Raw genomic sequence first — 23,205 nt, 5'->3', positions numbered from 1 at the left:
AGACGGGAGGATTCGAGGGCTCGGCCAGCTGCCCCGGGCGCCCTGCGCGGCGGCTGGGCACGGGCCATTCACTGCCCCGGCGCCGGCCTCTCGGACGAGGCCGCCGCGCAGCCACGGCGAGAGGCGCCCTCACGGCCCCCGCGCCCAGCCGGCTCCCAGCCCTAACGGCAGCCGGCGGGGAGCGACGCCGTCCCACGGCGCGAGGCCGCGGCGGGCGCGCGAGGCGCGGGGCGGGGCGGGCACATGCGCACAGGCGGCGCAGCCGGCACGCGGCGCTCGCGCTCCCTGCTTAAATGAGCCTGGGCGCCCCGCGCCCGCCACTTCAGTGGATCCCGCGCCGGGGCCGCGGGCGGAGCTGCCCGCCGGTCCCGCGCCGCGCGTCCGCACTCCTCGGCCCTCGGGCGGTCGATGGGACGGGGCGCCGCGGAGCAGGAGGCGGCGCCCGTCGGGGTGCTCGGGCCGCGCGGGAGCCCACTGGGGGGCTCGGGCATGGCGGGCCGCAGGACCTGAGCTCTCCTCAGGGGAGCGGGGAGGCAGCTGCTGGCCGGCGATGGGGACGGAGTGGGGCCGTCGCCGCCGCGCCGAGCCGTGAGCGCCGAGCCACCGCCGCCGCTACCTCAGCCCCTCGCGAAGCGCCGGGCAGCTCGGGAACATGGCCCTGGAGCGGCTCTGCTCGGTCCTCAAAGGTAAGGACCGGCGCTGGGGCCGCGGACGGCGCCCCCTGCGGGCCGAGGCTGGCGCGCCGCCCTGCCCGCGCCTCTGCGTCCCTTACCCGCGCCCGGGACCCGACGCGCCTCTTTGTCTGGCGGGGCTCGCGGCTACTTGGAGCGGACCGCGGGGCGCGCGCCCTGCCCGGCTCTCCGGGCGCGCCGCCTCCGACCCCTGCGAGTCCGGCCGACGTTCGCGGGGCGCGTGTGGAAGAGGGATCGGGTCGGGAAGGCGGCCAGGAGGCCCCTGGGCCCAGCAGGGCCCTCCGGGCTGCGCCCTCGCGCCGCTTCCGTAGAATTCCGCGCATCCCTTTGCAAAGTTGTGAGATTCCTGTCGTGGAGCGGAGGCCGCTCTTTCTCCAGATGTGATGGCAAAAAGTAATTCCACGAGAACAATAAAAGCCGCGGCCGTGACGTCGTGCAGCGGTTTTCGAATAGCCCCGCGGCGCCTGCACCTCGCGGCGGGGAACGGGGCCTGCCGGGCCAGCCGGGTCCCACCTGCTGCGGCCACGGAGGCTGCGGCACCACTGCGGGCTCCGGGGGCGGCGCGCGGGCGCCGCGGACCCGGCTTGTCCCGGCCCCCGGGGAGCGCTGCTGCTCGGGTGCTTCCCGGGACGCGGCGCTCCTCGCGCTCCGCCAGAGGTCTCAGAATTCCCCGCCGCTGGTGTTCGGTTCTTACTAATTTGTTGTACTGGGAATTAAAACAGTTGGCTTGCCCAGAGCACAGAGCTCTAAAACATACTCCACCCGCTTTGCATTTCCCAGGAGGTGATAATTTAGATGAAAATTTATATACATAGATAATTAGGATTGGGATACAAAGTTGCTCCTGAAACTCGGACTGAATAAATCGTCTTTTCAATTTCCAAAGGGAAAACAGCACCACCACTCAGTAAAGGACTTCCCTTTTCCCCCCTGCTGATTTAAATTGAAAGCTGACATGTTTGTAATGTCGTAACATGTTCTTTTTTAAAAAATTTCGAGGGTACGGCTGAGGCATTATTAACGGTGTCAGGTATAACTCAGCACTGTATCTTAATATTTGTAGAGTGACTTTTTTCCTGCTCCCTAACAGCACTTTTTTCAAATTTGTTTTATTAGAAAGTTCAGTGTAATTTTGCTTATTTTAATTGGACACATTGTCTACTCTCCACATATTCCTAAATTCGGAATTGAGATTTCAGTAATTCGAAACGTTTAACTACCCCACTGTAAACGTATCTACAGCTTGTACTAAGGTAACCTAGGACTTTCTAGCTGATGAATATTTCACAAACCGTAAATCCGTAGTGATTCCTTTATTACAATTGAAAACAACTCTGAAATTCATCCTGTGGCTTTCATATCTCTAACTCCTAATTTTTACAGTCATTCCTGGGAAAGGAATGTTTTTACTCTTTCGTGATAAACCGTATGCACACTAGGATTTCTGATCGTGTTGCTTATCTGAATTTTCTGCCGTTGTCGGATTGCGCCCTCACTACGGTAAGGTTGTCAGCATGCTACTGACCGTGCATCCGAGAGCACCCCCGGATGAAATCGCGTAGATCTGTCACGCCGCTTTACCTGCAGAACTTGATAAAATCGAGCTGGATAGGGTAGGGGCTGGTAGAGCCTCCTCCAATGGTGAAGGGATTTGCAGCGTTTCTGCCTTTGCCTTTCCCGTGGGTGCACACTGCCCTCTCTGGCTATCGTGGTGAAGCGTTGAGTTTTGCACCTTTCAGGAAACGATTCTGGTGATGGCAGAGCTACGGTGAAAACAATATAGTGTCTGGCTTTTCTTTTTTCGGTGTTAGCCTACACTATTTTTACATGCTGGAGTATTTTTAAAGCTCAAGCTGAATTATTATTGTTGTTGCTGCTATTGGTGGCGGCTTCCTAGAGAGAAAGCAAGTTATTTTTAAAGTCTTCTGTGGTATCAACTTGTAAATGCCAAGAACTGGTCTGGAAAGATTCAAGAAATTGTTAACAGTAGTTGATTCTAATACGGAAATCTAGGGGATTGAAAGACAGGAATGAAGGGACGACTGGTTTCACTGCACACCCATTTGTATCACTTGATTTTGTATTTTTTTTGTTTTTTTTTTTTTTACCAAATGCATGTATAATTTATTTAAAAATCAATATTTTAATTTTAAAAAGTTGCCTTTAAAAAGGTACTGGCCTTTCCCATTACAAACTACTCATTGTGTGCCCCAAGGCATGAAGAAGTTTTCCTTTTATCCTATAAAGTTAATTGCTTTAACATCAAAGAGGTTCTTATCTGAAGCAGCTATTTAACGTTTACATAATTGTGGATATTACCCACAGAAGCCTTGTTTGAAATATTATGGTCAGTTTCTACTAAAATAAATCAGCCATAATGAGTATGTGAGATTTTAAGTAGAAAGTAATTTTAGTTCTTTAAGATGCCACTGATTATTCTTGTTTTACTTTCAGCCATTAAGACAAAAGAATAACCTTACTAGGCTTTTAAACCTTTCCTATGTTGTTGAAACTAAAAAATTCACTTTTAACTGTGATCACTCTAGGCCTCACAGAATTTGAGTTAATCTTCTGTCAAGGTTAACTAAGCATTATAGTCTCATGAAAATATTACATGAGGATTATAAATCCATTTTTTGTTCTTATTCTGCACACTTGCTTCAGGAGAATCTGTCCAACTCAGCAATATTTCAAGCTGTAGAAACTGGTTAAATTTGTAATGTAACAGCAAAAATATTCCTTGGCACTGTATTTAAAAATCTTGTCTGAGACGGTGCAAGTATTAACTCGTTTTTCATTCTTACATTTCACCCAGGACTATAAACTAGTTATACAGAAATAAGTGTGGTACTGAAAAACTTGTCCTTTAATACTAAAGCCTTATTAAAAATCAACTTTTTGGCTTTTCCTTTCAGGGGTTGGGAAAAACTGTTTTAACACTGTCCATTGAAAAGTCTTATTAAATAATGGTTTTGTTGTAGTAAATCCTCAACTGCAATCTGGTTTATCTTTCATTTTGAAATTAAAATCACTATTTAGGAAAAACCCTGCATGACAAAACAAGTTGAAATCAAAGCCATTTTCAGTCCTTTTTAGAAAAGATAGAAAAATGATAGACTAGAAATAAAGTTCATATCTGAAATTTTAAAACAATAGACTACCTCCTTCTCTTGGGGTACCACCCATCCAGCACAATCTCCTATCATTTTTCAACTTAGCTCCTGTAGAATAATTATTTATACTTAGAAATACGTCTCCCTGAGGCACTGGAGATTGAAATTATTATGATCTTTGAGTTGGAAAGGAGCATCTTAAGAGGTGGTCTAATCCAATGGTTTCCAAACTTCAGAGGAACTTTTGTGAGGAAGCACTTGAAAAAAAAAGAAAAAAGGACAACAGAACAGAGTTGCTGTGATTGGTGGGAGGCCTTGCCCTCTCAGTCACCTCAAACACCAGGATGGCTCCAAGAACTGACACTTCAACGGGTTTGTTATATTGCTTCCAAAATTACAGGGTATACTAATCTGAAAGTTCAATCCTTTCTAATCAAAATGACATTAAGAAATGTTGGTTTAAATATGCCTGGAGTAACATTGGAAATTACAGCACTAGAAGATACCAAGTAGTCTTTCAAATATGACCTGATCATATTAGAAGGTGATGGTAGTCACTGTACAGTCAGGAGGACTGATGTGTAATTAAAATAGAGCTTACAAAAGCGCCATCTCAGATCAGCTCGACTAAGGAGGAGTTTGTCACATTCTGCAGGAAAGAGAAAGCACTTGTGCTATAGAGTTACTCTTTCTTACTAAAGTGATTGGCATGTCATTAGCATATGTAGGCTGGAGTGATCCCAAAGTTCACCATCCATCTTTGTTCTTAACTAGTAAAGTATGATTGAGTTTGATTAAATTTGGGTACTTTTTTTGTTCTTTGGAACATAGTTTATCAAAAACAAGTGACTGCCATGTCAAATAGTATGTGGACTCTAATTGAACTCTGTTCTGCTGTCATTATAGGAAATGGTAATGAGCAGAGAGACCAGGTAGGTGGTTCTCTGTGTTGGATTTTAAAAGCTTTATGTTTACCACTGAGTTGCTTAACACAGGAAGACGTAGAAAGAGACACACTTAATTACTAACAAAGGTAAATTGAGCCAGCTTGAGGAAAATAACAGTGGTGGCAGGGTATCTCAGGAGGGTGGGGGGGAATCTCAGTTCTTTTCCCATCCCCTGATTTGTGCTCGCATTTAAAAAAGCGAGGTCACATGTGTGGCTACTGTTTGTTCATCCAAGATGTGTGCCTGTCAGTTACTGTGCTATGTGTTTGCCATTACAAAGAAGATGCACTGGAGTCGCGCTCAGTCACCCCCATGTGTTCATCGTGTCTGTATTGAATACTGTTGAGGCCAGACAGTCTTTTAGGCTGTGGAGATGCATCAGTGAATCAGACAGACAAGGCCCTTCTTTCTAGTAAGAAGAGACAGACAACCAACAAGCCTCAAAATACCAGGTAATATAATAATGAAATAAAGCAAAATGAAGGAGAAAATGTAGCACTTATTTAGAAATTGGGAAAGCCTCACAAGACCTGAACAACAGGAAGGAATCAGCCAAAGAGATTCTAGGCCGAAGGCACAGCTGGTTCCTGAGGCAAGAATTAGCTTGATGTGTTTTGAGTGATGGGAAGGCGGCCTGTGTTCTAGTAGAGAGCACTCGGAAGGCCAGAGAGACACGCAGGCTCCAGGTCACATAGTACCTCCGAAGTCAGAGTAAGGGGCACAGATTTGTTCTAACTATAATGGGACTCTACTGGAAGATTTTAAGCAAGGCTGTGATGTGATCTGATTTGTATTTTGAAAAGGTCACTGGCTGCTGTGTACATAATACACTATAGGGACTGTGGCAGAAACTTCCATTTGTCTAGAAATGTCCATTTAACTATTTGTCAGTAATTCTCTGAATTTAACTGAGCACACAGTTCCCCAAAATGAAGACTATTTACCAGTTTCCTGTTGGTTTAGGTGACCATGTGACTAAGTCTAGCCAGTTAGATATAAGTAGAAAATGATGTGTGCAACTTAGGGGAATTGTTGTTTTTGTTGTTTAAACTTTTATTTTGAAATCATTGTAGATTATGGGCAAGTGTTTTTGTTTTGTTTTGTTTGAGATGGAGTCTTGCTCTGTCACCCAGGCTGGAGTGCAGTGGCACGATCTTGGCGCACCACAACCTCTGCCTCCCAGGTTCAAGCGATTCTCCTGCCTCAGCCTCCCCAGTAGCTGGGACTACAGGCGCGTGCCACCATGCCCGGCTAATTTTTGTATTTTTATTAGAGACGGGGTTTCACCATATTGTTCAGGCTGGTCTTGAACTCCTGACCTCATGATCCGCCCACCTCAGCCTCGCAAAGTGCTGGGATTACAGGCGTGAGTCACCGCGCCTGGCCCTGGGCAAGTGTTTTTAAAGAAAGAGAGAATGCCCTTTATCAAGTCATCATTCTTGATAACTAGAATGCAGACATGGGAGCTATAATGAAGATAGAATAGCTGGCACTCCAGCCTCATACTGGACCATAGGGTGACCTTGGAAATGAGCCTCTCACAGCTGGGTAATGAGACAGAAGGAACCCAGGTCCTGGTATTTATAGAGCCTTCACTCTGACGCTTGACTCCCTATGTCCAGCTTGTTCGCATGACAGAGCAATGTATTTCTATCTTGTTTTAAACTGTTAGTTTAGGTATTTCTGTTACTCATGCCAAACCTAATGCTAACATAGAAGTGTGCAAAATCAGTATAAGAACAAAAAAATTAAAAAACAGATGGAGAGCTGTTGAATGATCAGAAGTGAAAAGTATGAATGCAGTCAAGTAAAATTAATCTGGAAAGGGTTCCTGGAGAAAGCAGGTTTTAGAAAATGTACTTTCATGGAAGCAAAGAGGTCCAAGGTCCCTGGCAAGTGCAGATGTTCAGAAACAAGAAGTATTTGTTGGAGCCCTTATAAGAATAGATAGTAGAGCCTTCACCTCAAGTTCAACGTTTCCAAAATCGACTCAACTCCTTTTCGCCCACCCCTGCCCTGCCCAATCCATGTTGGTCCAAACATGTCTCCTGCCACCACCAAAGGAGGGAAAAGGCCACCTCTCGCTGTTGCTTTCAGTAATCTGCCATGCTCCTGTTGCAGTGGTTCTCACAGTGTGGTCCCAGCTCCAGCAGCTTCTGCATCCCTAGAGAATTTGTTAAAAGGCAGATTCTCAAGCCCTGCCTCAGACCCAGTGGATCAGAGTCTCTGAAAGTACTCCCATCTGTGAGTTAATAAACCCAAGGTGATTATGATGCACATTAAAGTTTGAGGACCACGGTCACAGTGATTCAGTTCCCACACCTGGAAGTAGAAATGCTGGTGGGATTTGCACATTTTTGAGCCTTAATATATTCTACCAGATTAACCTCCAAAAAGTTGTGCCAGTTTGTAATCCAATGGCATTATATGAGTATGTCAGTTTCCTATAGCCTGACCAACACTAGAATCTGTACATGTATATATGTATGTATGTTTGTATGTTTGTAAGGCTGAATTTTTGGGTTTTGGCACATTTTTATGATGATCTAATCTTTTTTCCCCCATTTATTATTAGTTTTTATTTATGTGTCTGTCGTTAGTAAATGAAGGTGCTCTTCACCTCAAAATATATACATAATTCACCTTCTTTTTCCCAATCTAGTATTCATTTTTTGTTTTTAGCTTGAAGGCGAGATCTATTTTTATTTCAAAGAATTAATATGTTATCCCAGAACCATTTATTAAATCCATCCTTTCACCAAGGGTTTCAAATACCATGTATATCATAATAAATTCTTGGGGCTGGGTGTGGTGACTCATGCCTGTAATCTCAGCACTTTGGGAGGCTGAGGCGGGCAGACCACTTGAGGCCAGGAGTTTGAGACCAGCCTGGCCAACACAGTGAAACCCCGTCTCTACTAAAATAGAAAAAATGAGCTGGCCGTGGTGGCGCATGCCTGTAGTCCCAGCTACTCAGGAAACTGAGGTACGAGAATTGCTTGAACCCAGAAGCAGAGGTTAAGTGAGCCAAAATCACGCCACTGCACTCCAGCATAGGCGACAGAGTGAGACTCTGTCTCAATCAGTCAATAAATAAAAATTAATTCTTGGAAATATATATCTATTACTGAGCTTTTAATTTTTTTCCATTTTGTTGTCTATAAGGTAGGTGCTGGAGAATAAGGACCTTGTCTGTTTGGTTCATTGCCACCAGGAAGTGACTCACTACCTGTTAGACAGTGGGTTCCTGCATGTATTTAACAGATCATCTGTTTCTTCCTATGTCATTGCTACATTTTTTAATTACTGTAGCTTTACAATAAATATATCATATATTGTTTTTATTTGTTCTATGTGATTTCTAAATTTTCTTTGGCCAGTATAACAAAGTCTTCAAGATGAGCATCAGAAACATTTTGTTAAGTCCAAAAACAGGACCCACTAAGAGTTTGATTAAAATATTAAATGTATGGCCTGTTGGAAAGACTCATTATCTTTGCAGCATTATTTTACTACTCAGAAACATGTTACTGCTCTGTTTTATTCAGTATATTTATTGTTTATTTATTTTAGTTTTACTTTCTTCCCTTAATAGGTGTAATAATTTTTCAAATAATTCTCTTGAGGTTTTTAGGTTTTCAATAACATTGAAATCTATAAATAATAATTTTGTCTTCTTTCCAGTATTTATTGCATTCACTAGAATTGCCACTATTAAGTAATAGTGAAAAGAATAAATTTGACTTTTTTTTTTTTTTTTTTTTTTTTGCAGTGGAAAGTAGGCCTTAAAACTGGAAGGCCTAGGAACAGAATTGTCTGCTTAGAGCTAAAATGACAGTGATTCAGGGTAAAAAGAGGAGGAATAAAGGGAGTGGCTTTGAGGATTGTTTAACAGCCTGAATAGCACCTGTCTTTTATCATCTGAGTGACTTCATTTTAGGTCAGATCTGTACACAGGTTATTATAAGACTAAATTCAACTCTAGAACCAGGAGTAACATCATAAATGGTGGACATTACCTTTCTCAAGCATCAAATCACAAGCAGTTCTCTGTACAATCAAATTGCATGGTTAAAGAGTTTAGAATTATTTTTGTGTAGATTTCTGCCTTATAGAATTAGCGCCTTCCTATATACATTATCATTGAATTCAAAGTGTGAGGTCTTCCTGTATTTGAGATATAATTGATCCTTTTGGTAAGAGGAAACAGTGGCACCTAGATTGGGAATAAAGACAGAACAAAGAACCACAGAACTGCTTCATGTGCTAAATAATTGCAGGGTTTAGCATTAATGGAATTTGTTTTAATATCTCAGCCTGATTATAACTCAAGCAGTGTACAAAGACCTTGTTATACAACTCAGGAAACTGTGTTTATAATGATACAGAATTTAGAATGGATTAATAGTCACAACTGTATTACCAAAAACTGTATCAGTAAATCTTTCTATCCCTAATTGCTGTGCAGATTCGCCCTATTCTTTATACGTCGTTTTTATATTTAGTGGCACAGCTCATTTGGTCGATTGAGTTGTGAATAGCTAGTAATTACTTGAGAAAAAAAGAAAACTGTGCAGCCCTCTAAATAAAGTTGAAAAGAATATAATAGGCTATTTGGCCTTGCAACTTTATTTTCAGTATGATTGTTCTACCTTACTTGTGTATTCTGTGCAAATTTCATAAAGCAGTTATTTTATACAGGCACATTTTTATTGGTCATTGTATACCGTAATTGTGCTGGCACAGTTCATCCCTTTGCCATAGTTGCCGTTGCTGTCTTGCCTTCAGCTTATTGGCCTCTTACATGCCCTGTCTGCTGGCTTTGTGTGGTTATTTGCTTATAGATGGATTTTTAAATGTCAAACTGGTAAATAGTTACACCTGTGATTAAGGAGGAACGGTATACTGAGCATGAAATATTGACCAGTGGCATATGATCTGAATGATATGCCTGGGGAGATAGTGTCTTCTAATGAGATAAATTGACACAAATTTGCTGAATTATCAAATACCTACTATTACCTGACTTTTCTTTTTGATCATAAATCTTCTGTTTTAAAAAAATGTTTCAAAACTCCATTCTTCTAATCAGATCCAGTGTAAAGATGTGAAGAGTTCAAGATCTCAGCATAACGTGAGATCTTCAACACTACCATCAACCAAAGAAAGGGAAGGGGGAAATTAACGTTATTGAGAAAAGACAGAGGAGACACAGAGGTCAGCAAGGATGCAAGAAACCAAGGATGAAGAGGTCAAAGAATTAGATTTTAAGATACGAACTGAATAACAAGAGCTACCTCTTAACCATTTCTACGTTGGTGACTTTGGTAGTAGACACCCAGTACGTGCTATTGAGTGAACAGTGGTAACTGTCTACCAACCACTTGCACTAGCAGACTCCAGTGCCTCCACCTCCCTCACCCCTCACGTCCTGTAAGTTGCACTTGACTCTACACCTGAACCATGTCATTAGTTTCTCCTCCTTTCCCTTTCCACTGCCGCCACTCTGCTTCAAAGATGGTAATGCAAACATGATCACCTTTCCTTCCTAATCTTCTCTCTTCTCATTAAAAGTATAGACCCCACACAACCATTAGGATTATTGGTCTAAAACACAGAAGTGATAATGTCATACACTTGTTTAAAAACCCACAAGGGCTTCTCATTATAGTTAGAAGTCCACACTTTTTAGCATGCCATTCAAAACTTGTTACAATCAGATCTCACCCAACTTTTCTCTAACCTACTGTACTGCTGTAGCCTTCCACTTGCCAACCACACTGTATTACTCAGAGTTCCCTAAAACCTGCTGTAGGTTAGAGCTCATGCCTCCATGTTTTTATTTTATTTTATTTTATTTTATGTCATTTTATGTTATGTTATTTTATGTTATGTTATTTTATGTTATTGAGGCATGGTCTCACTCTTTCGCCCAGGCAGTAGTGCAGTGGCACAATCATGGCTCACTGCAGCCTCTTAACTCCTGGGCACTAGTGATCCTCCTGCCTCAGCCTCCCAAGTGGCTAGGACTATAGGCACATGCCACCATCCCTGGCTAATTTTTTTTTTTTTTTCCGTAGAGGCAGGGCTTCTGGAACTCCTGGGCTCAAGCAATCCTCTCGCCTCGGCCTCCCAAGGTGTTGGGATTTGCAGGCATGAGCCACCAGCGCCCTGCCCTCTATGTTCTTATTTAAGCTGTTTCTTTCTCCTTTTCCTGGGCTCAAGGACTGTAAGGTCCAACCAGAGTATGCCTTCTTTTTTGGGAGTTTTCCTCATTCTATTTCTCTTAACCCCCAGCAGAATGGACCTTCTGCTTCCATTATGCCTTCTGCATATCTCCTGTTAAACTCCGTTTCACCTTGTATTGTAGATTCAACAATACATTGATTCCTTGTGGATGCTGGTTTGTCCTAATATCCATCATTTATTTAGCGGAATGCCTGGCACATAAAAGTACTATACACATTATCTCATTTAATCTTCACAACCACCAATGAGGTTGACCTATTTATACGTCATCTCCATTTTACAAATAAGTAAACTGAGCTTAAAAGGCCTCACAGCTGGTAGAAGGCAAAACTTGAACCCTAGCCTAGATTCATGAAACTCCTTAAGTCCACACTCTTAACCATTTTGCTCAATTTCTCTCTCCACACCTGTGCAACCTTGGTGCCGGCTCTTCAGTGGATACTCTGTAAGTGCCTATTCACTGAATGAATAAGTCCAGTTCACGCAGTAGTTCAGGACAGGCTGGCAGTGTGGTTTCCTTTGAAAGGGAGAGTGCAGCATCCATGAAAATGTTTCTTTAAATCTTCTAACCACATACACAAAACAATTCAATATGTTGTTGATTGGGTCTCAGAAATGTTCAACATGGAAAAAAGCTTCAGTGTTAAATATGGCTAGCCTTTGTAGCACAGAGCACAGCATAGTACTGCACAATGATAAGACAGTTTGAATTGATTTCTAGGAGACTGCTGCCCCCTTACTTCTGTCTTGATTATGAATGTTCTCAGAAAGCAGATATAATCTAATTGAACTTTCACTGCCATAGCACATTGCAGAGCCAGCTATACTGCATGTAAACTTTGAGATGGACTACAGTAAATAGAGGAATAGTTAGGATGAGCAACGTCTGTTGCAAAAAACAAGTGTTTTTTTTTTTTTAAACAAAAAAACCTATTAAGTTGAAAAATGCTTTCAATGCCATGTATTATTAAATGCTTATAAATGAGTACAAAACCACTTGTCTTTTCTTGGGTTATCTTAAGGGTTAGGTAGCAAATCAGAACATAACATTTAATGCTTAAAGATCTTGAGAGTGAATTTTGAGTAATAAATAGTGATTTTAGTTCATCTTTTTTTGTCATCCAATTTTCTTTATTGACTTAGTAAAATGTAGTATAGATTCAATTTCATAACTTTTCTTCTCTGTTATTTCTCTAGTGTTGTTAATAACAGTACTGGTAGTGGAAGGGATTGCCGTGGCCCAAAAAACCCAAGGTAAAGTACTTACATTGGTGACTTACTGCATGTTTAAGACAATGGACTGGCTTATTTGAAAGGATTGCAACTTTTGGGTACTATTTTCATAATCCCTTTGGGGTGTTCCAGTGACCTAAGGCTTTCTGTTAACCCATCAGCCTCAATTTAACTGGGTTTAGCTGCAGTTAACTAAATTGTCAGCATAAAGTCTTGCCCTGATAAATTTTTAAAATTGACATCACTAGTAGCTCCTAGCATACTGTGGATTATGTCCAAAAATTAAAGGAGATTTATATTTTATCACTAAGCAAAAATAAAAGTCCCGTTTTCTAATTTAAACAAATGAAACACTTCAATTAATATCTTATTCAAAGTCCTTTGGTTCTGTTCTTTTGTCTTGATTTATGTTTGATGATTAACTAGTGTGATTTTTTTAACCAGATTTTTATGTCTGAATTTAGTACATTTCCACTGTAACGTTGTTTGTTTTTTTATTTTCATCTAAGTAATACATACACATGATAAAAATCAAAGCATTCCTAAAAAGTTAATTAGGAAAAATGAGTTCCCCATCTTGCCCTACGTAACTTCCTGCTCCATGGAAATAATCACTCTTAGCTGATTCTTTTGGTATTTCCCTTCCTTTCTCTAAATAACATGCTGTATTGCTACTTCTTGGTTATTTCAGTTTTATAAATTAGATAATGATTTTTCACCGTGGAAGATGAGAATTTAGCTCTTTCACGCACCTACCGTCCACCCCATCCATATTTGAGTGTTCTCGTACCTTGCATTTGTAGCACCCTTCTCAACACAGTTCTGTCATAATTCTGGTTAACTCAGTATTCAGGATTTACATTAAGTCACTCATTCAGCTGAATTTTGTCTTTAGGAAATCTTCTTTTTTTTTTCTGTTTTAATTTTTAAAATTCCCTTTCCTCCATTTTCTCTCTTTTGCCTTTTCAGGAATTCTATTATTTTACTTGGTTATGGCCCTCTTGGTTTTTGTTTCTGGCTCTTCTGTTTTCCATCTTTTTGCTCCACAGTCTCTGAGACTTCCTCAACTTTACCTCTAAACCGGGAGTTAGAACACTTTTTCTGTAAAGGGTCAGATCGTAAGTGTTTAAGGCGCTGTAGGTCCTACAGTCTCTGAAGCAACTCTTTGAATTCCTCAACTATTCTGTCCTGGAACAAAAGCACACAAATGATGGGGATGGGTATATTCCAGTAAAACTTTATTTACAGCAGGCTCCAGGTCATGTTTGGCCCAGGGTCATAGTTTGCTGAACTCTGCTCTAAATGTTCTGCTGATTTTTTTCATCTCTTCTGTTTTTGGAAGCTTTTTTGGTTCTGTTTTCTGAATATAATATTGTTTGTACAGTATCTTTGTTTTTGTCTTATGGATTTACTTGCTTTTCTTTCTCAGGATATTAAATGATTGTTTTGTGGTGGTGGTGGTGGTTTTTAAATATTTTTCTTGCATAGTCTTTATCTCCTCAGAGTTGCTTTTCTCCAGTTTTTATTATTATTATTATTTATTTGTTTATTTATATTAGAGATTTTCCTCCAATGTCTGGTGATCCTTGAGGGCTCATATTTTAAGAGGGGCACTAAAAACTGATCGTTAACTGTCTGCAGATGTGGGCAAGGATCAGTTACTGGCTCTCACTGTTGATAGATCTGACATTGGGGAACTCCTGCATCTGCATCAAGCCTTTCCTAGGGGCTGTTTCGATTCCCAGAGAAGAATCTTTTCTTTTCCTGCTTAAAGTCTCAATATCTGACCAGGAGGCCTTTGTGGGAGTTAAGCAGGAAACGAAGGCTGGGGCATGTGCTAACACTCACTCATCTCCCTGTTTTCGTTCTCAACTGTGCCTGGTGTCCCCTAGTCCAGTAACCCTGTTGTTTTACCTTCTCCAAAGAAATCACCTTTAGTATTCTGATGTGGTTGTAGAGCTGCTAGATTTGTGGAGGAGGAAAGGGTACTGAAAATCCAACTCATTCTAAACAGACTTTTAACTAGCCTTGTGTTTTTAAAAAGCCCAATTTCACTCACCACCCCCCACCCCACTTCCTGGTACTGCCAGTTGTTACTGCTATATCTACCCCTCTCTGTTTAAGAGTTTATACCCTTTTAAAAATCCTTTTATTGTTGTTTAAGTGGAGTTTGAGGAAGGAGCTCAGCTACGTGCATGTGTTTAGTCTACAATCTTCAACTAAAATCCCTCTGTAACCTTTGAATCATCTTTTACTGTTGTGTTAAACTAAGTTCGAGGGCCCCATATCAGAGATCAACTCCTGGGATGCCTTTATTTTTAGGTTAGAACTGAATTGTATTGCATCTTACTGACTTAGCAGATTCCCCCATATGGTTTTGCCCTTTGTTAAGTGCCTATAAGCCCTTTATTTCCCTGTTCTCTTACACGGCAAACTTGTCCTCTCCCAGCAAGTTTTCCCTCCCTCTCTTTCACTTCTGTACTCAATTTATTGTGCTAAATTTGACAGTGGTTCTTAGAAAATTTTATATGTGTAGCATAGAGTGAGCAATCGTTTGGAAAGTGGTGGGGGAAAGAGAAGAATGATTCTCTTTTGCTGTAATGAGTGTTTTAAATGCCGTTTTTCCCTAAGATGGACAAAATATTGGAATCAAGCATATTCCTGCAACCCAGTGTGGCATTTGGGTTCGAACCAGCAATGGAGGTCATTTTGCTTCGCCAAATTATCCTGACTCATATCCACCAAACAAGGAGTGTATCTACATTTTGGAAGGTATTTGAATGATTTCTTTTATTGGATGAATTTTTACTTTATTGTAAAACTAAATATGTTGGTAAAAATGACCTATGTAAACCAGTTTGAATGAAATTTAAACATGTATTTGAATTAAACTATAGTAATGATAAGTATTTCTGCATATTGAATACATTAACAAGATACTATCAGAAATGTTAGGGGATGTTTGAATCTCCCAAAGTATAATTCAACTAGGTACATTAGTATGTATGAAAAATTTCTTTCTCTGATAAGAAACTTAAACTTACTGGCATCCCTTATAAGGCTTAATTCAAATTTATGTCCACATAAGTGAGTTCTTTTCATTTCTTCTGTTTATTTTTCTGTGTATTGTGGTACGTTGTATCTTAAACTAAGTATTAGCTTCTTGACTCTTCAGTTTGAATCACTCAAAAATATTTAATTTAGTAGATAGCATATGCCAATGGAAAAGATTACTACAGTTCTACAGAGTAGCATTATTTTTAATGTAAGATACAACATTTATCATGACTTGTATAGCAATTCTCACTAAGACCTTTGTCTATGAAGCAGTTAGCAGAACAGTTATTCTGCTTTTCTCATTTGTGTCAGTACATTTATATTCTTTCTTGTTTGTGTTGTCCTGATTTGCTTACTCTTATTTTCTAGCTGCTCCACGTCAAAGAATAGAGTTGACCTTTGATGAACATTATTATATAGAACCATCATTTGAGTGTCGGTTTGATCACTTGGAAGTTCGAGATGGGCCATTTGGTTTCTCTCCTCTTATAGATCGTTACTGTGGCGTGAAAAGCCCTCCATTAATTAGATCAACAGGGAGATTCATGTGGATTAAGTTTAGTTCTGATGAAGAGCTTGAAGGACTGGGATTTCGAGCAAAATATTCATTTATTCCAGGTAAAGAATAAGTTATCTTTTAAGTGGTTGGGCATCTCACTCTAACTCTGATTTTAGAATCTTAAGGTTAGAAAAGAGATTAATTTGGTCAAGTTAATCGAATCAAGATTTTAAACAAATTAGCAAAGTCAAAGGGAAATTAGTCCATGAACAAATAAGAAGTTAATAGAAATTGGACGTAGAAACGTATCACTTGAATTTTGAAGCATATCAGAGATAGTGCCACATTTTCTTAGATTTTTTTCTGTCTTATAGCACATGCTCAGGCTAACATTTAAAATACATTTAAAAATAAATAATTTTAAAAATAATTCAACAAATTGTCTTGTTTTCAGAATTCCCACAAAAATTGTTTTGTATGATTTTTCTCATTTAGCTGTTAGAATTAACCACTAAACTGAATGAATACTCTAGAATATATTGAGCAATAGAAAGAATACTGCTCTGCACTCGGATGTCAAAGATCTGGGTTTGAATTCTTTCTCTGCCTCCTAATAGCTGTAAGACGATTAAGCACAGAATTATGTTTGAGATTGGCCATTAGTAAAATGGGAATGCCTGCTGTGTTAGTTTATTGATGCTGCCATAACTAATTGCCTCAAATTTGGCCACTTCAAACAGCAGAAACTGATTTTCTCGCCGTTGGGGAGACCAGAAGTCCAAAATTGAGCAGGGCCTCACTCCCTCTAGGAACCTGGGGGAGAATCCGGTCTTTGCTCCTTCCAGCCTCCAGTGCGTGCCCCAGCATTGCTGGACTGTGGCTGCATCACCTCAGTCTCAGCCTCCCTCTTCACAGCTCTTTCTACTCTTTTCAAGATCCTTAACCTAATGGCATCTTTTGTCTTGTTTGTAATATTTACTCTTTTAAAAAACTGTGTGTGTGTGTATATATAGATACATATATAAGTGCACCCTACTACTCACAGGTTATGGGGATTCCAATACGTGTATACTGGGGGGCTACTGTACCATCAGCCTGCTCCACCCGTGTTACCTGCCCCACAGTAGGTGAGAACACTCTGAGAACTGTAAAGCCCTGTCCAGTATGGCGTGTACATATCCCTAATGCACAAACAGAGATGTGCAAGTTATTGTTCCTGTCTTCACCAAGCTTACACACTAACAAGATGAAAAAATAACAGTAAAACAACTGCATGATCTTTTTGCTTTTATTTTTCATGCAAGAAATTTAATTGGAAAAAATTAAAACATTGAAATGAAAAGAAAATATCCATAATCCTTCCACCCTGTATATAAAATCAGTGTCAACAATTTGGTGTATATCCCTTCCAGTGTTTTTCTATATCTGTTTCTTTTGTTTGTTATACAAGATTGGGATTGTGGTACACATATAACTTTATTATCTGTTTTTTTTTGCCTGAAAAACAGATGTTTGCCTGTTAGTACTTATGTAGGAAATTTTAAGCTTTGCTTCAGTATTTTATCTGCTCTTTTTAAACATTTTTTTCTATATTCTCCATAGCCAACCAAGTATTTATTTGCACAATGCCAAAAGGATATTTCCAAAAAGTAAAAATTGTCTAATAGACTTTATTTTTTAGAACAGTTTTAGGTTCACAGCAAAATTACACAGGAAGTAGAGTTACCATAGCCTCCTGCCTCCCTTTCCATCAGCATCTTGCACAAGAGTGGTGCATTTGTTACTAATGATGAGCCAACATCCATGCATCATTATCACCCAAAGCCTGTAGTTGACATTAGGGTTCACTCGCAGTAGGGTGTGCTCTGTGGGTTTTGACAAATGCATGATGACATGTATCCGCCCTTACAGAACCATACAGAACAGTCCCACTGCCCTAACAGTCCCCCGTGCTCTGCCTGTTGGTCCCTCCCTTTCCCCAAACCACTGGCAATCGCTGATCTCTTCAGTATCTCCCTAGTCTTGCTATTTCCAGAATGTCATGTAACTGGAATTACACAGTATGGAGCCTTTTCCAGTTAGCAATATGCATATAAGTTTCTTCCATGTCTTTTTGTGGCTTGATAGCTCATTTTTTACACCAAATAATACTTCATTGTCTAGATGTACCATGGTTTGTGTATCCATTCTACTGAAGGACATCTTGATTGCTTCCACATTGTAGCAATTATGAGTAAAGCTGCTATTCATGTGCAGGTTTTTGTGTGGACGTGAGTTAATTCATTTGAGTAAATTCTAATACATGCCACAACATGGATGAACCTTGAAACATTATGCTAAGTGAGATAAGCCAGACGCAAAAGCACAAATATGACTCCATATATATAAGGTATTTAAAGTAGTAACATTCATAGAAACAGAAAGTGGAATGGTTATCAGGGTATGTGGGGGAAGGGGGAAGGGGAATTAATGTTTAATGGGTGTAGACTTTCAGCTTGGGATGATTAAAAATTCTGAAAATAAAAAAATGGTGATGGTTGTACAACATTGTAAATGTGCTTAATGCCACTGAATTGTAAACTTAAAAATGGTGGAGCCAGGCGTGTGGTGCACACGTGTCATTCCAGCTACTCGGGAGGCTGAGGCTGGAGGATTGCATGAGCCCAGAAGTTCGAAGTTATAGTGAGCTATGATCACACCACTGCACTGCAGCCTGGATGACAGAGCAACACCCTGTCTTAAAAAAGATCAACATTATGAATTTTATGTTATGTATAATTTACCACAATTAAAAAGTAGTAGCAGCCAGATGTGGTGGCTTACACCTGTAATCCCAGCACTTTGGGAGGCTGAGGTGGGTGGATCACATGAGGTCAGGAGTTTGAGATCAGCCTGGCCAACATGGCAAAACCCCGTCTCTACTAAAAATACGACAGTTAGCTGGGCGTGGTGGTGCACGTCTGTAATCCCACCCACTCAGGAGGCTGAGGCAGGAGAATCGTTTGAACCTGGGAGGTGGAGGTTGCAGAGAGCCAATATTACACCACTGTACTCCAGCCTGGGCAACAGAGCAAGAATCTGTCAAAAAAAAAAAAAAAAAAACTAGTAGCTAGTAAGCTGTTTTTTCACAGTGGCAGGGAAAAGAAAGATACACAGGATATCCTGCCTTGTAAAATAGTCCACAGGAGTTTGAGAACCAATAGTTTATATCAAAATGACTGATTGGATTAAATTGGTCAGGTATTTTATTTTTATTAACTAAATCAACTAACTGAAGTAATTGAAACATTAGTGTCATGAAGACACTGTTAGAATAGATGGTGGCTGCACATAAGTTTAGACTACTTGACAGAAAAAGACATCCAAAGAATACTCTTATTTGAATAATGTTTTTAAATATTTAAAGACAAAGTCAGCCAACTTCATATGTAAAGATACTTACTTTGGAGTCAAGTAGCTCTTTTTCCTCTATTCATGTTATAGATCATGAGAGCAACTTTAAATGGCCTGTAGTTAAAATATAGACAAAGTATAATAAAATGCTTAGGATTTCTAGAGTTTATCACCTTTCATTTGCATTTTATACTGCTTCACAGTTTTGATAGACATTTAATTTTGTGCTAATGACTAATGTCAGGAGGATTATGTAATATTTTATTTTACAGATGAGGAAACTGAGTCAGATTAAGTGATTTTCTTGGTTCATAGGATGGCAAATCCAGGACTAGATTGCATTTCACTAGGCAATACTTCCTACTCTTATCATGTTGCCTTTATAATGTGGATGAGGTCACATTGGAGAAAAGCCTTATTAAAAAAAATGTGGATGAGGAGTCCACAATTTTATCACTAAAAGAGAAAACCAACACATGTCAAAATAAATAGGCAATGCATAATTAGCTAAATATGTCTGTCTGATGTTATTTCAAGTCATGTTAATAAAATAAATTTTGTCTAGGAGGTGGTAAATCTGGAAGAAACCTATTAACAATGGTGAGAAGTTCATATTTTTTTAATGAAATTCTCTACTGAGGGAGAGGCTCTTAATGGGTTGTTAGTTCCTGGATGTAACTGAGATAATTATGGACATTTTAATGCAATAATGACAATATCCTAGATTTCTGGAATACATATAAAATAGTTCTGATTAATCTGCCAGACAGTTCCTGTGATTCCCCTCCGCCATGCCGTTTAAGATTTAAATTTCTCTTTGACATTTCTCTGCAAAAGAGCAGAAGTGTCTATTGTCCTCTTTCAGCAAGGATGAGTTTTGTTTATAAAGTTAAAAAAAAAAGTTGCTGAGATATATTCTACATAAGCTAATAATTTTTTTCCACTTTTTAAAATATGTAATTTGATAACTTCCTAAAGTATCTGGAATTAAAAACAGTTTTAACAGGAATTGAGTCTCTAGTTGTACACAATTAAATTGCGTATTGAAATAGATTTTCCAGTCCGGGTGCAGTGGCCTATGCCTGTAATTCCAGCACTTTGGAAGGCCGAGGCAGGCAGATCACAAGGTTGGGAGTTTGAGACCAGCCTGACCAACATAGTGAAATCCTGCCTCTACTAAAAATATAAAAAATTAGCTGAGCGTGGTGGCAGACACCTGTAATCCCAGCTACTCGGGAGGCTGAGGCAGGAGAATTGCTTGAACCCGGGAAGCAGAGGTTGCAGTGAGCCGAGATTGTGCCACTGTACTCCTGCCTGGGCAACAGTGTGAAACTCCATCTCAAAAATAAACAAAAATAAAGAAATAGATTTTCCAGAAATCTGAGACATTTTAGACAACCCAGCAATTTTTTTTATTCTGGCTGTTAGGTATATACACAGGTTCTATCTGAACTTTAAAATAATTTTTTAAAGATACCTGTGTTTATAATTTCTAAAACTTCATTTTTATTGTGGTAAAAAATATACATAACAAAATTTACCCTTTAACCTTTTTTTTTTTTTTTTAAGACTCATTTTGTCACCTAGGCTGAAGGGCAATAGTGCTATCTCTGCTCTCTGCAGCCTCAACCTCCTGGGCTCAAAAGATCCTCCCAGGTCAGCTTCCCAAGTAGCTGGCACTACAGGCATGAGCCACCATGCCCAGCTCTCTTTAACCATTTTTAAGTATGTAATTCAGTGGCGTTAAGTACATTCACAGTATTATGCAACTATTACCACCATCCATTTAAGCCGAAGTTTAGAAGACAAATTGTAATATGATTCAGCAGAAAGGAACTTCATTCCTTTTTAAGGCCAAATAATATTCTGGTATATTGTATATGTAATGTTCTGTTTACCTGTTCAGCTCTGACAGTTGATGTGAGTTTGCAAGTAGCATAAATAAATTATTCACTATGGAATCAAAAATATAAACGTGATTAAATAAATGTCAATCCTGTAAGTGAGCTCCTAAATGACCAATGATATGTAGTTTTCACCAATGAAAGCTTCTCTTACCTTGCTATGAAATGGAACGTTAGATGTAATGTAAGACATCGAGGGTTAAAGTAACTGTCTCAGTACCAATGACTTTCTTCTTTTTTCTGTTACAGATCCAGACTTTACTTACCTAGGAGGTATTTTAAATCCCATTCCAGGTTTAGTATATTACCACTTGTTCCTCTTGGCATTTTTGATCAGTCTTATGTTCCTTTGAACACCTTTCATGTATTCCTTCCAGATTGTCAGTTCGAGCTCTCGGGAGCTGATGGAATAGTGCGCTCTAGTCAGGTAGAACAAGAGGAGAAAACAAAACCAGGCCAAGCCGTTGATTGCATCTGGACCATTAAAGCCACTCCAAAAGCTAAGGTATTATTATGTATTGAGTCACTTCAGAGAAGAACATCATGATAAGGCATGATTTGCAAAATGTGTAATTTTGGTTTGTGTAAATATTTATTGACTACATAAACTGATACTGCAACTTTTTAAAATGTATTTTATTTCACTTACTTTATTGGCATCTACTAAGATCCCAGCATTATTATAGTTAAACTGAAATTCCTGAAATTCTTCAGGAATATTACATATATATTAAGATTCTCAATTATAAAAGATTAAGATTCTTAAGACCTGTCAGTTCCCAGTTGGTGAGTGTGCATATTGATCAGTATGATTATAGATTCATTAACATCTTTATGAGGAAGAAAATAGGCTACAAGAGGTGAAAATGTGTTCTCAAAAGTTACAGAGTTGGTCGTAGCAATCTAAAAGCGAAAACCCAAATGTGTCGAGTCTGTTCTTACCCTGCCATCCTCTGCTACTCATGGGGTGCTTTTATTGGAAAGAACTGCAGGGAAGGATGTTTTTAAATAACTCTGACAGATTGAGATTGGATACTTTTGCATTTATTGTATACTTCTAGGAATATCAACAGAGTTAAAATTATATTTAATGCGTATTATGTAAAAAGAGGGAAAAGAGGAGAGAGTGAGGGTGGGAAAACATACCTCTCAAGAATCATGAAAATCAGATTTAAAGATTGGGTAATATGATAGATAAGGTAACCTGAAAACCCATCTGCTAGAAGACACGTGGAAACATTGGGTAAAATATGACAAATAATTCTTTTAAAAGCATATGTGTAAGCTCCAGGAAGGAGAAAAAGAGGGTAGTGCTTACGGATGAGAAATGAAGAGAGAGAACTATAAATTAATAAACTGAAATTGATGTTACAGATGCCCCTGGCTGACTTTTATAACCTGTTACTGCACTGGGGTAGACATACTGGGAGCTTCCTTTTAATTCCCATACTGAGAAAAGAAGAGTCCTGGGGTTCACATGGCCTTTGTGAGACTCACATGAAGCTGGAGCCCTCAAAGGGAGGCAACTCACATGAAAGCATAGATTAGAAAAAAATGTTTCACTACCACATGCTGATGACAAAGAAGCTTGTTTTTCTGGGTTTAGTCTCAGGGTGGGGTTGGAGGTGAGGCTGGGGTCCCCCCTAGCTTTATACTTAGAAACCCTGCCTTTATTAGGGTTTGAGAAATAAATTTACATTCCCTGCTCAACCCAGGAGTCATGAAGTCCAAAGACTGACAGAATGGTCCTGGGTGCATTAAACCTTTGAGTCACCTGGCAAAAATAAATATAAAAGTCACCAAGAAAGCTGCAGGGTTGGCATGGATAAAACACTGCTGCAGGTCAGCTCACAGCCTGCAGATTCTAAAACCCCTATGCTCACAGCCCACCATGGGTACGAGTTCACCGACATAACAAACAGGAAGGAGTTCCTTAGATCCCCAAGAACTTGAGTGTTTCACGTATCCTACAAGAAGGAAACAGAGATGAGAAAGAAAAATGACCACGTCCATTTTTAAAATAACCAAATAGGAGGTCTATAAGTTAAAAGTATGGCTATTAAAAGATGTGTCTGAGGAAATTACCCAGAGTGTATCGCTGGAAGAGGTGGCAGTTTA

At 39.9% G+C, this 23,205-nt stretch overlaps 1 protein-coding gene across 3 annotated transcripts in view; it reads left to right on the top strand.

The window, feature by feature from the left end:
• The first annotated feature begins 318 nt into the window (after nucleotides 1-318).
• NETO2 (neuropilin and tolloid like 2) overlaps nucleotides 319-23,205 on the top strand; it is a 61,796-nt gene continuing 38,909 nt past the window's right edge. The window contains exons 1-6 of one of the 3 annotated variants that reach the window (XM_034940105.3): nucleotides 319-686; nucleotides 12,199-12,255; nucleotides 14,866-15,006; nucleotides 15,661-15,909; nucleotides 21,337-21,360; nucleotides 21,465-21,592. In XM_034940105.3, coding sequence (XP_034795996.1) covers nucleotides 653-686; nucleotides 12,199-12,255; nucleotides 14,866-15,006; nucleotides 15,661-15,909; nucleotides 21,337-21,360; nucleotides 21,465-21,592 — 633 coding nt within the window. In that variant the 5' untranslated portion in view covers nucleotides 319-652. Of the gene's footprint in view, nucleotides 687-12,198; nucleotides 12,256-14,865; nucleotides 15,007-15,660; nucleotides 15,910-21,336; nucleotides 21,382-21,464; nucleotides 21,593-23,205 lie in introns of all 3 variants that reach the window. The other 2 variants (XM_034940104.3, XM_034940106.3) reach the window with 2 other exon arrangements.

Source organism: Pan paniscus, chromosome 18 (assembly GCF_029289425.2).
Source record: "Pan paniscus chromosome 18, NHGRI_mPanPan1-v2.0_pri, whole genome shotgun sequence".
Taxonomy (NCBI): domain Eukaryota; kingdom Metazoa; phylum Chordata; class Mammalia; order Primates; family Hominidae; genus Pan; species Pan paniscus.
The sequence above is the reverse complement of the archived record's forward strand: the minus strand, read 5'-3'. Positions and strand labels throughout refer to the sequence as shown.